Source organism: Simochromis diagramma, unplaced genomic scaffold, assembly GCF_900408965.1.
Source record: "Simochromis diagramma unplaced genomic scaffold, fSimDia1.1 OVJJ01000746.1, whole genome shotgun sequence".
Taxonomy (NCBI): domain Eukaryota; kingdom Metazoa; phylum Chordata; class Actinopteri; order Cichliformes; family Cichlidae; genus Simochromis; species Simochromis diagramma.
In genome coordinates, this window is record NW_024386757.1 from 1,487,053 (window position 1) to 1,499,654 (window position 12,602).

Sequence of the window (12,602 nt, forward strand, 5' to 3'; positions counted from 1 at the left end):
CGTCTGAGTAAGGTCCGGCTGGAATGCTACAATCACTTAATTCTCTTCAAGACATGTGAAAGCATAGTCCACTAGTTTCTTGTATGTTAGGTTCCTGAATTCATATATTGCCATTTGTAGCTGGAAGCTAAATATTGATGTCCTTTTTGATCCATTCACTTACCTAACACACATGGAATAGAGTTGGCCAACTTATTTTGAAATCAGCCATCAACGGTGCTTCATGTACTACCAATTGACTTATGAGACCAAAGCTCGGGTCCATCATTGCTGCCACCCCGGGGTCATTGTTTTTCCTTAGCTCTCTGAACTCTTCTAACATCTCTGCAGGTTCACCAACTGGATAGGTGGGGCAATAATTCACTTCTCTACCTCTTCAGAAGGTAGAGGGCTACATAGTAGCTGTAGCTCAGGAGGTAGAGCAGGTCATCTGCTAATTGGAAGGTTGGTTTTTCCATCCCTGGTTACTTGCCACATATCCTTGTGTCCTTGTGCAAGACACTAACTGCAAGTTACTCTCCAATGCATCCATCAGAGTATGAATGTGTGTGAAAGGTAGATAGAAAAAGTGCTTGTGGGTAAATGAGATAAGTTGTGTGAAGTGCTCTGAGTGCTCGGATAGATTTAAAAAAAAGTGCATTTCAGCTTTCTTTTGGCTTCTTCACATCATATGCAGGAGGATATTTGTGGCATCAGCTGAGTAAATATGGAGCTGTGAGTCACCAGGCTGGGCAGATGCAACTGAGCTGATGATGACCTTGATGGTACTTTTGTCCTGGATGTCCGACATTGACTCCAAGTTGGTGAATTTCTTCTCAAACTCTGCATCCGTGAACTAAAGCCAGATGTCCCCATTAACTCCACACTGTCCCTTTATTTGCTGATCAAGTTCCCTGATAGACTTTGGCATCCCATTTGGAAAGATCAATCTCCACGAATCATTTTCACCAAGAATGATTCTGAGTTTCACCACAGCAGCCATTTCACAACAGCCTAAGAAAAGAAATTAAGACGTTAACCGTTATAACAACAGCAAATCTGATTTCAGCAAAGCAATTAGAACAACAATATGTAATGCTGTCTTCATTTAAATGACTTTGAAATAAAAATGCCACATTTGTTTTCAATACATTTTAAATTTCCATTTCAGGGATGATTATCACAGATTCAGACCAAAGCAACAAGACCATGACAGCACTACCAACACTAGCTGTTTTGCAAAAAAGAAGAAAAAAGAACAAAAGAAGGAGATAAAGAAGAAGAAAAAAAGATGAGAAGGAGGACAAAAGAAAAGATTAGAAAGTAGATGATTTTGGAATAGTCTGGGAGGAATTATTTGTCTCTGAATGTGAATAAGACTATAGAGATGGTGATAGACTTCAGATGGAACAGATAAGTGATCCCAATATTTATCAGTCTAGCCAGAAGAGTGTTTACATAAAAGCAGTGATGTTGGGAGATGATATACTGTTATATCAGAAAATGTGCATAGGCTGAACATGGATTTGAATCTTAAAACCCAACACTGAACCTGAGATCAACTGGATAAGTCCTGCTTTGTAGTACAGTCCAACACAGAGGCTTTACAGAAGGAAAGAATAAGCAAGATCTATATCCCAAGGAAACTAAGATCCTTGAATATGTGCAGTTAGTCAGTTATGGTGAGCCTTGTGTACATTTCTGTGGTCTGCTGGGGGAACAGCACTGGTGAAGCCAGCAGACTGAAAATGATCAGGAAGCCTGACTCTTTGAGCTCCACCCTGTACACATTTGAAGTTGTGCTAAATGGTGAATGGACTGATAGCACTTTTCTCCTCTAGCTCAGCTCTTAAAGCAGTTTACATAACTTGCCTCATTCACCCATTCACACAAGCGCCTTCTATCTAACATGCACATGCATTCATATGAAGTGAAGAACAAGATCCATAACAGAAGACCATAAAATCTGGAGGAGCTTGAAAGAGATTCCAGAGAAGAATTGGCTGGGATTGCTCAGGGGACGTGTGCAAGACTTGCAGAAAATTTGAACTAGTGCGGGATATTATTCAACAAAAAAGATAGACAACTGACTATTAGACTCAAAGGGGCTAATGTTTTTCTTTCTTTTGTGAAATAATTTTGTTTCCATGCGCCAAATAGAATAATGTAAGTATCCAAAATAAGTATGTTTAGAAAAACTATGTTACAAATGCTTTGCTTCATTTAACAGCTTTTGGGAAATACAAAAATGAAACTTTCATGATGGTCTGGGGGTGAAGGGTGGGGTTTATTCTGCCCTAATCTGTAAATCTCTTCTTAATAATTTACTCAAAGGCAGGCTAAGGCTAATGCAGCCAGCCTTGTCTGTGGTTTAGGTAGATACTATAGAATACACTGGTTTTACACTAATTCTCCAAAAGAAGAGCAAATTCACATTATCACACATAAAAAGCAGACTCAAGAGACACAATTCACCTGAAATTCACCCCACTGCTCCTTACCATTGCTGCAGCAATTTCACACATTTTTTTGAAGACCTTTGGAGTCCAGCCTCCTTCCACCTTAAATAACATGAAGTTGGGGAAAGCAGAACTGCTCTATTACATTGCTATGGCACCCCAAGGGGAGATGTAACACCACATCTTATACTTCTATAGGCCTTCAGAGACTAGAAGTGAGGGAAGAGAAGGTCGGAAAGAAAAAGAGAAACCCAGAATGTTTGAGGGGAAAAGCAACAGAGACAAAGAGTGTCCTCAATATACAGTGTAAAATGAGTGTTTTGTAGACTAACTGACAGACGTGCCTCAGAGTTAAGATACAGTCCCGATCAAACGCTTAAGAACATTTGAAAAATGGCAAAAACATGCAACAAGAAGAAATGGGAGTGAGGCAAAACATTTTTTTGACCATGCAGTTTATTGAAAACAGTGCTTAAACTAAAGCAGGCTGTTTTACAGCTGATCAAAAGTTTAAGACCACATGCCTGTAAAAGGCCAAATCTGTGCAAAAATGAGGATTTATTGTCATTTTCTGTCAGGTAGTCACACTGACATGGCATTCTTATGGCAAACGCAAAAAAAGGATCTCTTTTTGAACGTGGTCGGATTGTTGAACAGCCTAAGCAGGGTCTCTCAGAGCGCACCATCGATGCTGAAGTGGGACGCAGTAAGACAGTCATTTGGAATTTCTTAATGATCCAGAGGGTTATGGAACAAAAAGTGGAAGACCCCAAAATATTTTATATCATGGAGCGGGAGGATCCAATTGGCTGTCTCCTTTAACGCCAATAAACTGACCGTTTGGACTTTGCAAGAGAGCACCAAACATGGGACATTGAAAGGTGGAAGAAAGTTTTATTATCTATGGAATAACCTCCCCATCTGATTCCATTCAATCCTTCAAATCGCGGTTAAAAACCCACTAATTTAGCCTCGCCTTTTCTACCAGTTAATGATTGTTTGTTAGTTAGTTTAATGCTTATTTCTACTGGGCTTAAGCCCGGGTTGTTTTTTCAGAAGCTTTTGGAGTGTAATTTTTTTCATAGTTAGATGCCTGGCTGACAACTGTATAAAACAAAAAACTACACACAATATTCAAAGCACATAGTGCACACTGTGGGAATTTACGACTGTGCGTAAATCCCCCCTAATATTGGTATGATCCGAGCTCAGGCACTAAGCGGGGCGGGGCAGCTGCTGCCTGCAAGTGCGCGCTGTTCAAGGGCACCTGGCTGCAGCCACTGTGGAGCTCCACAGTAACCGGATACACGTGACCTCCACACTAACCGGAAACACGTGACCTCCACAGTAACCGGAAACACGTAACTTCAGTTAAATCGACTTTGACAGCGAAAACTAAATTGCGTTTTTGTTACTATTGATGCTGCTGAGAAATAAAAATGGTTTTAAGTGGGTTTTTTTTTAACACTCTGGGTTTGTTCAAAAAAATTCACCATCCCCTAAATTGTTTGTGGCCAAAAGTGTACAGTGGTCCCTCGCTATAACGTGGCGCACCTTCCGCGACATTTGCTGTTTCGCTGATTTTTTTTTTTTTTTTACAGTACATCGTGTTGTGTGTTCTGATTGCTGTATACCATTGTCAATCAATCTAGTCCAGTGTCTCCTGTACAGGAGCGGTCCCTAATAGGCCCATGGACCGGTCCCGGTCCGTGAGTCCTTTGGTACCGTTCCGCGACAGCTGATCCTCCGGTGTGAAATGTATGGTTGTAGTTGTGTGTCTTATTTTGAAAGAACTATTTACGCGTTACCATAGCGACCAGAGAGCATTAAGAAGCAGATAGGAGGATGTCACTGTCATTGTTGCTCAAGTCATGTTTATTATTATATTTACAAAATACCACAGTTTCTTTTTTTTATTCTTTTGTTGTATTTATCCGCGACACCTTAAAGGTCGTTCCCTGAAAATATTGTCTGACATTAAAGTGGTCTGTGGTGCAAAAAAGATTGGGGACTGCTGCTGTACAGCACAGAATGCGTTTAGCTTGTCGAATTTACATAAATCTTCGATCGCTAGCAGTGTAACTCTGAAGTGCTGTACTGTATGTTTGTAAGTTTTCTCCCAAACAAACACAACAATGCTGACGAAACGTTTTGCACCCTCAAATGCACCTTTTGGTTTCATTCCATAATACTGGACTTATGTTTCTACGAAGGTTTGAACTCTAAGAGTGTTTAGAGAAAAGTGTGAAAATGTTCATGCCTGTCTGAGAAAAGTGTATAAAGCATGTAGTGAGGGGTTTTACAGTCTTAACATCTATAATAATTGTAAAAAATAAAGTTGGCTACTTCATGGATTTCACCTACCGCGGGTTATTTTTAGAACGTAACATCAGCGATAAACGAGGGACTGCTGTATTATTAATAGTAGTGTCTGGGACATCTAATTGATTAACATCAACATTGATTATTATGCACTATTATTTTTGTTCAAGGAGAGCAAAAAATATAAAACTCTCTCTCAGCTTGTTTGTTGCCAAAAATGGCCACTTTTTGTGTATGTTCACAAAATGCTATAAAATGTATATTTCTTAAAACATTTATCTACTTTTACCGACGTGACTCTTTAAAATAGCACCAGTCCTTTTCATCAAAATCAAAATTGTATCTAAATTTTTTACTCTTTATAGCCAGTTAGGTTATATATTACCATTAACTTTTCAGATAAAACGGTGATGAAGTCCTAATGTTTTCATGAAACTTCCTTTTCCCCCCCATCTGAGCATCGGGGAAAAGGCTGTCTTGCAATTGTTGAGGTCACTAGTGTGTGCCCCATTTCTTCCACGATCACTCTCTTTATAGGTTTTAGTGGACTCCTAGTACTGCGAAGTGGTTTCATGGTACAAAAGGATTGTATTCCAAGATCTGGGAGACTGTAGAAATGAGCAGTGATGTCCTTCCTACCATCTTTCCAGAAAAATAAGTGATCTGGAAGCCGTTAGGCTTACTTACAGCAGCAGCACTTTCTGCACCTGCATAAACTCCAGGACACATTTACTAACGGTGTTTGTTGCTGTATGTGCTGCAGCTTTGAATTTTTTAATAATATATATTTTGTTAATATTTTGGCTATGGTGTCTTGTTATGAAATGTACAAGAGTAAAAGTGTTTTTAGCAAGTGCTTCAAAGCTAAGTTTGACTGGGAAACTCAAAGCTCAATAGTCTGTATCAACAGAAATTCACTGCAGCCTATGTAATATTTCATGCATCATAATTTATTCTACTCTATCTTGCAAATACATATTTGAATAAGTGAAGTGTCCACAAATGCCCAGAGTGTTAATGTTTAAAATGTATAAAAATATTATTGATTACAATTCTTTACTGTTAATATCAACAATAAGCTTTTTATTTTGAAATTACAAGTTTAAAAAAAATGCTGTTACATTTACATTTAATGCTGTGACACTGTAATCCTTTATTATAAGTATGGACATAGAATCAAGTGAACAACATTTTGAAATAAGTTTAATTGGAATTTTGTACTATGCAAAAACAAAACAAAAAACAACAACAACGACATATTAAACAAACAAACACAGCCGGTGCCTTCATTTGTCCATTACATGTCAGACATAGCACTGACCCTTAGTCCCTGCTCATCAGCACTTGCTTTCAAAAAGAGCTCCATGTCCTCTGCAAACTGAAAAACAAAGAGGAACAAGTCCCTTGCTCCAGTGTCTTCTTCCTCTGACATGTCTCTTAAGACCCTCTGCTGGTCCCCTTGATTTAAGGACAGATATTTTGGCATTGTTACATGTCCATGGAAAAGTGCCTTATTTTGGACAACCCACTGCACAGCAGGACGCAGATCTTCAGCAACTGCAGGCTCCTGTGTCAGGCAAATGGGGATAAAAACATAGCTATTTCTCTGTTGCAGAACAGTTTTTTAACAGTTATTCAAATGTCACTAAACATGTAATTACACTACTGTTTAAAGTGAATACTGACCTGACTGACTTCCTGGAACTTGTGCTTTTTCAGTCTGAAAATGGGCACGTGTTGTCCTTCAAGCACAGCTTTGGCTTCCTCTCTCCAGTGTGCAAATAGCTTGCCAGAGCTTAACAGAAAATTTTGATATTGTTAAGGTGTGTAAACTTTGACACAACATAGAACAGAAGTCAAAATATAAATACCTCCTGAGATCAAAGTTCTCCATCAACAGCAAGCACCACCATTTACGCAAGTAGGGCATGTCTGACTGTAAAATATTAACCCTTTAGAGCCGGTAGGAGCGGACACGCTCCATTTTGCGTAACTATTTTTAAATCCCGGTAGCACTGCAACCACGTGAGCTAGCGCAATAATTTTTTTTGCATATGAAACCGGAGGATTTGTACTTACATCTTATGCCATCAGCCTGTCCTAGGTCACGGCTTTCTTCCACATAAAGCTTTGTAAAAACTGCATAAAAAGCGCTTGCAGGAACAAAAACATAATATTCCATAAACACGCTTTGCCGATCCGATCAGCTGTTTGTAACACTTCCTACATCCATCAGCGCGAACTATCACATGACCGCATGACCTGCCCGAAACCGGAAGTGACGTCATTTTGCGGAAATGTAGTTTTTTACCATCGTGGCCTCATGAGCTTATACTTGTGTTTTTAAAAGTTATGTTTGACTTCATGACTTTCTGTGTCGTTTCTGGGATGCTTAGGACTCATATTGCACTGCTGGAAATATTTTATTTTGATGCATATGCTGTTATTTTGCAAATTTGCACTATAATATATTTTTTTTGTTTTTCCTGTAGAATATGAAAATTGGTGTATCTCAAAAATAAAACTATGAAGACACTTAAAATAAATTTCCTTTGGTGGGAAACTAGTTTGTGCAACTTTTTTGTATTCACAGTTTTGAGGGATAAGCCTCTTAAATTTCTCTAACTAGAAATATATGTTAAAAAAACAAAAACGATTTTAAATTTTTTGTAGTTTATTGCACTTTTTTGCAATTTATGTAATTACTATGCACTTAATGCAGACATATTATTAAAATTTGGGCTATAATGGTTGTATTGATATATAGCAACTTGAAATGCTCCAAAAAATGGCTCTACAGCATGTAAAAATATACTATAAGCTCTGGCGGATTGGTTCTATAGTAGGTCTTAAAGGGTTAATATGAAACATATTTAACAACTTTCAAAAGATTCAAGACTCCATTGCTGTGAAAGTAAATAGAATACTTACTATAGTATAGTCAAATGAAGCATCCAGTGCCACGTACAGAGCAGACTATTTGGAAGAAAAAATAAAAATGTCATTTTTTTTAGAAGCTCAAATTAGCTTCTGTATGAATCTCAAGAAGAGAAGAGAAAAATTACCATCAGCATGAAGATCCCACAGTCAACTCCATAGTCTTGGCTTGGAAAACCCTGTATTACATTGAAAATAAAGGCTCGTTAATAAAATCCCTTAAAAGAAGACTAGTGTAATTCATATTATTCACCATACACTTAAACTAGCACATACCTTCAAGTCAAAGCTCTTTTTTTCTGACCACTGCCCGGGAATGATCTTCACTGCAAGATACCTTTTTTTTTTTTAAGGACAGTTACATTCACAAGTTAATAGATGTCATCATGATGGGTGTGAAATGTTTATTGCTAATAGCACCAACTGTAACTACAGGCCTTAGGAACACGACCTCAACAAAACAGCATAACAAAATGAAAAAGTACAGTCACATGCTCACAGTTGGTCAAAATAAAGCCTTTACAGCTTTAAGTTAAGGTTGGCATATTTTATAAACTAATTTTTAATGGTGTTTTATGTTAAACTAGAACATTGGAAAACCCTATTTATGTCTGAAACTCATCTAAAGACAGCATCACTGACTTGATCATAATGTGAAGATGAGAAATAGAATAAAATGTTGAAGCATCATGCTGATATATCCATCCATCCATCCATTCACTTCCGCTTATCCTTTTCAGGGTCGCGGGGGGCGCTGGAGCCTATCCCAGCTGTCATAGGGCGACAGACTGGACAGGTCGCCAGTCTGTCGCAGGGCCAACACACAGGGACAGACAACAATTCGCACTCACATTCATTCACACAGTTACACCTAGTGGCAATTTGGATTATCCAATTAACCTATCCCCACAAGCTGCATGTCTTTGGACGGTGGGAGGAAGCCGGAGTACCCGGAGGGAACCCACGCAAACACGGGGAGAACATGCAAACTCCACACAGAAACTTGCTGAGATAGTTTATAAAAAAAAGCATGTGAGTGTACTGTATGTGTGAACACTCAAGATCATGGGATGCACTTAACCTGGAACACTGAACAGGTTCCTGAAAACTCCGGAACAAACCAAAAATGCTTATGAAAATGTGACCTCAAAAGTGAAACATATTGTTGGCCACCAAATCCTGCCTTGGTGTATAATGGGTCAAGAAAGAGGATTTCTCTTTTAGGTGGCTTCAGTACCTAAAAGACAGTTAGCCATGACTTCAAACCTGAAAACAATGTCATTGCAAGCGATCACAATCAAAGACTTTTGAAACTGCGTCATAAAAGCTTGAATACATCTCAGACACATAGCAAAATTCTAATAGTTTGTATGTGTCAAAAAACAAGACTTACACACAACTGGAAATGACCAGGTGTCCAGAGAGGGAGAACTATGATGTGCATCCTCTGAGCATCAGTCTGAAACAGAATTGTATTTTTAAGTATCCTGTATATGAACTCTCACCAAAGTTAAAAAAAAAATCATTTTGATTACTTGCTTGTTTCTTTAAAGGATGGTACACTTACAGGAAAGGACTGCAATGGATCACAGCCATAGGGTGCAAGCCAAGTCCGGGTGACATACAGATTTTCTATGTAAATGCTTATCCCCTAGAATGTAAAAAAAAAAACCATTTAAAACAACAACTCTTTAAATTAAAGCTTGACAATCATCATATACAACATACAGTACCTTTGACTGAACAATTTTAGTGATAAGCTCAAAACAGCCATTTCCAATCTGAAACAGAAAAAATCATGAAAAAAAAAATGAATGTACACTTTATTATTTCATATTCATAGAAAAAAAAATACTTACAGTCAATTCCATTTGTTTGTTTAAACCCAGTGTCCAAAAATCTGCCCGCATGAGGCATCCAGAAGATGTTTCAACAATCAGCTCATCTTTGGGTCTGCTGATGTCCAGAACATAGTTGAGCTAAAAAAAAACAGATGGTGTCATAGACTGTGGATGACAAAATCAGATAAGCACTAAAAGTTGCACTTTGCGACATCTGAAAACTTTAACATACAAGCTGTTGTTGGCCAGGGTGCGGTACAAAACACCATGATGAACGGCTGGCCAAAATGTTCTCAGGCTTTGTCAGAGCTTCGCACGGTGGTCCACACAGGTCAGGAAAAGTTGCATCTGTTGACCTTCTATTGGCTTTCTTGTTGTCAACTCTTTCCTGAGGTTCTATAGGGATTTTAACAGGTTTCAGACAAAACACTACATAGAATGCATATTAAATGCATACAAATGCAAGAAAAATAAGCACTATTTATAGAAGGAAATTCATTTGAAACAGCATGTGACAAATTCGTTTATGAGCCATCAACTACAACAAGATAATGAATGCAAGATTATTATTTCACCTATATATGACAATCACTATTCAAAATAAGAAATTTTACCAGTGTCACCAGACATTGAAGGTGCTGGGTTCAACACCGTTTCTGTGATTTCTCTGGGTTTATTGCACACCTGTGGGGCTAGGTACACAAAGAAAAGAATATACACACACAGATAGGAACAAATCTAACATGTAAACAATGGTAGCGTTCTGGTCATGAGACAATGCATGTACTTACCTACGACAGCTTGACCCAGTGCCGACAATGAGATATTGATCTGTGTGTTTCTCTGCCATGGAGCACGATGAAAAAACATTAAAATAAGAAGGAATGTTGCTGTAACGCAAAAAAAGTGGCAACATGATCATTGTAAGAAAACTAGACGATTCCTAGAATTATGAAATCACTAACGGCAAATTTATTTAAGAAAGACTCTGTCCCAACCTTTGTGATCAACTTGCAAGACTTCCACGGTATCCATGCGTGTTTACGGCTACTGTGGAGGTCACGTGTTTCCGGTTACTGTGGAGGTCACGTGTATCCGGTTACTGTGGAGGTCACGTGTATCCGGTTACTGTGGAGCTCCACAGTGGCTGCAGCCAGACCCTTCTCGCGCTGTTGGAGAAACGGAGCTAGGCAGACAGAAGAGAACTGAAGTTTGACCAGGTACCAAAGCAAATCATTCGATCGCTTGACCCATATTACGTTACTTTCTCTTCAAGTGAATCAACAAATGGCGATATGAAAAGCCGAACAACAACAATGCTGTTTTTTTTTTAGAGAGTCTTAGCTTACATGTATGTTTATTTCATATTTTCAGTTGTTACCCTCCACGGCTAAATAAATCGGTTTCAGTAATGCACTGATATACAAGAATGGACATAAGGGGCTTCTTTCAAAGAAAAAACTCGGGTAGTATTTTATATATTATGCTTTGTATGTTGTTCAGTATATTTCTATGCAAAACAAGAGGAACTTCAATACACAGCAGTATATTCACAGTTTAAACCAGATATTTACATACACTTTATGGAAAACACAAGAACATTTTTTTACTGTAGAACATCAATTTAAAGTAAACTTGTTTTGTTTTGGATAAATAAATATTGAAATATCTTTTGAATTAGTTAAATGTCAGAATAAAGAGAGACAGAGCTATCTATTTTTTATCACTTTCATCAAATTTAGGAGTACATGTACACGAAGTTTATTGTTAATTAATAAGAAAACTCCAGATGATTCCATTCTGAGCTGAAGAAGCTTCTGATAGGTTAGTAGAGTCCATGTGAGGGTGGCACACCTGTGGATGCATATAAGGCAAAACACAGAGCCTGTTTCTTTGAAATGGGAAAATCAAGAGATGTCAACCAAAACACCAGGAAAAGAATCGTGGAGCTCCATAAGTGTGGCTCAATTTTGAATACAATTTGGTGCCATTTGCAATTAAGAAATACAGACAATTTATCTCTTTACTCTTAAAGTTAACAAATGTGTTTTTTATATTTATCAATCTAAAAAAAGAAACATTTAGTCTGATTTGATGTTACAATTAAAAAAGTGTTTGTGTTTTGATCTGAAGAGTGTGTAAATATCTGGTTTCAACTGTATATTTGATGATTGTCAGCACAGAGGGAGAGAGAGGAACAGAGAGGGAGAGAGAGAGGAGAATGAGGACAGAACAGAGATGGAACAAGAGCAGGTGAGACACACATGTTAGTCAAATGGTTGTTTAACAAAAGTATCACCGTATCATAGGTACTCATGTATCTCGTACCTAGTGTTTCTTTTTAGGTTTGTTATTTTTCAAGTTATATCTTTATTAAGTTATGCAGGCTTGTTTGCACAACAAGGCAAAAATAATTATATAAACTTTTCTGAATCTAAATAGTGTACTTTGGTAGAATTAAAAAATAAGTGTAGTGCAGGTCTATGATGATTTTTAGTGCTACTATCATCTAGTTCTGATTCTGGTTCTGTTTTGGTTAAGATCTAAGTAGTCCTGATTTTGAACTGTTGTAGTCCTGTTTTAATTCCGGATCAGTTCTTGGTCAGGTTGAATTGGGGTTTAGTCCCTGTGTCTTGATACAGCCCTGATTTTGTTCTGCCTTGCTGCTTAATTAAAAACCTAGCTTAAGGTGTCCTGCATATGTGATATATATTTTTCCCTATATGAAGTCATTCTTTTTTGAACAAAACTCAAAACAGAGCCAATTAATCTTTCAGTCATTTCTAACCCCCCCCCAAAAAAAAAAAAATCCCACATGCATACTACCCTTTAGGGCTAAGCCCCGGGTGTTTCAAATGTCTGGCTCCGCCTCTGTTCGACCTATTCTTAACTACTTTTAATCATTTTAAAAAATTTTACCGTTTTATCCTTTACATACAGTCAGGTCCATAAATATTGGGACATCGACACAATTCTAACATTTTTGGCTCTATACACAACCACAATGGATTCCAAATGAAACGAACAAGATATGCTTTAACTGCAGACTGTCAGCTTTTTATTT

The 12,602-nt window shown here is 37.9% G+C and overlaps 1 protein-coding gene across 3 annotated transcripts; it reads right to left on the reverse strand.

Annotated features, from left to right (window-relative positions):
- Positions 1-6,520: 6,520 nt before the first annotated feature.
- LOC120730850 lies at positions 6,521-10,696 on the reverse strand. Of its 3 annotated transcripts, XR_005695222.1 has the most exons (13): positions 10,537-10,685; positions 10,330-10,381; positions 10,153-10,230; positions 9,771-9,934; positions 9,557-9,676; positions 9,431-9,478; positions 9,265-9,348; positions 9,091-9,156; positions 7,974-8,034; positions 7,826-7,876; positions 7,692-7,736; positions 6,632-6,696; positions 6,521-6,555 (listed from the first exon to the last, which is right to left on the reverse strand). XR_005695222.1 is itself a non-coding variant. In XM_040027412.1 (11 exons), exons 1-8 carry the CDS (start codon positions 10,406-10,408, stop codon positions 7,981-7,983), a joined length of 693 nt encoding a protein of 230 aa, XP_039883346.1. In that variant the 5' UTR covers positions 10,409-10,696; the 3' UTR covers positions 6,521-6,555; positions 6,632-6,696; positions 7,692-7,736; positions 7,826-7,980. The 3 variants fall into 3 exon arrangements, 1 of the variants encoding a protein (XP_039883346.1); XR_005695221.1 differs by having other exon boundaries at positions 10,330-10,683; XM_040027412.1 differs by having other exon boundaries at positions 7,826-8,034; positions 10,330-10,696.
- Between the last annotated feature and the right edge of the window lie 1,906 nt (positions 10,697-12,602).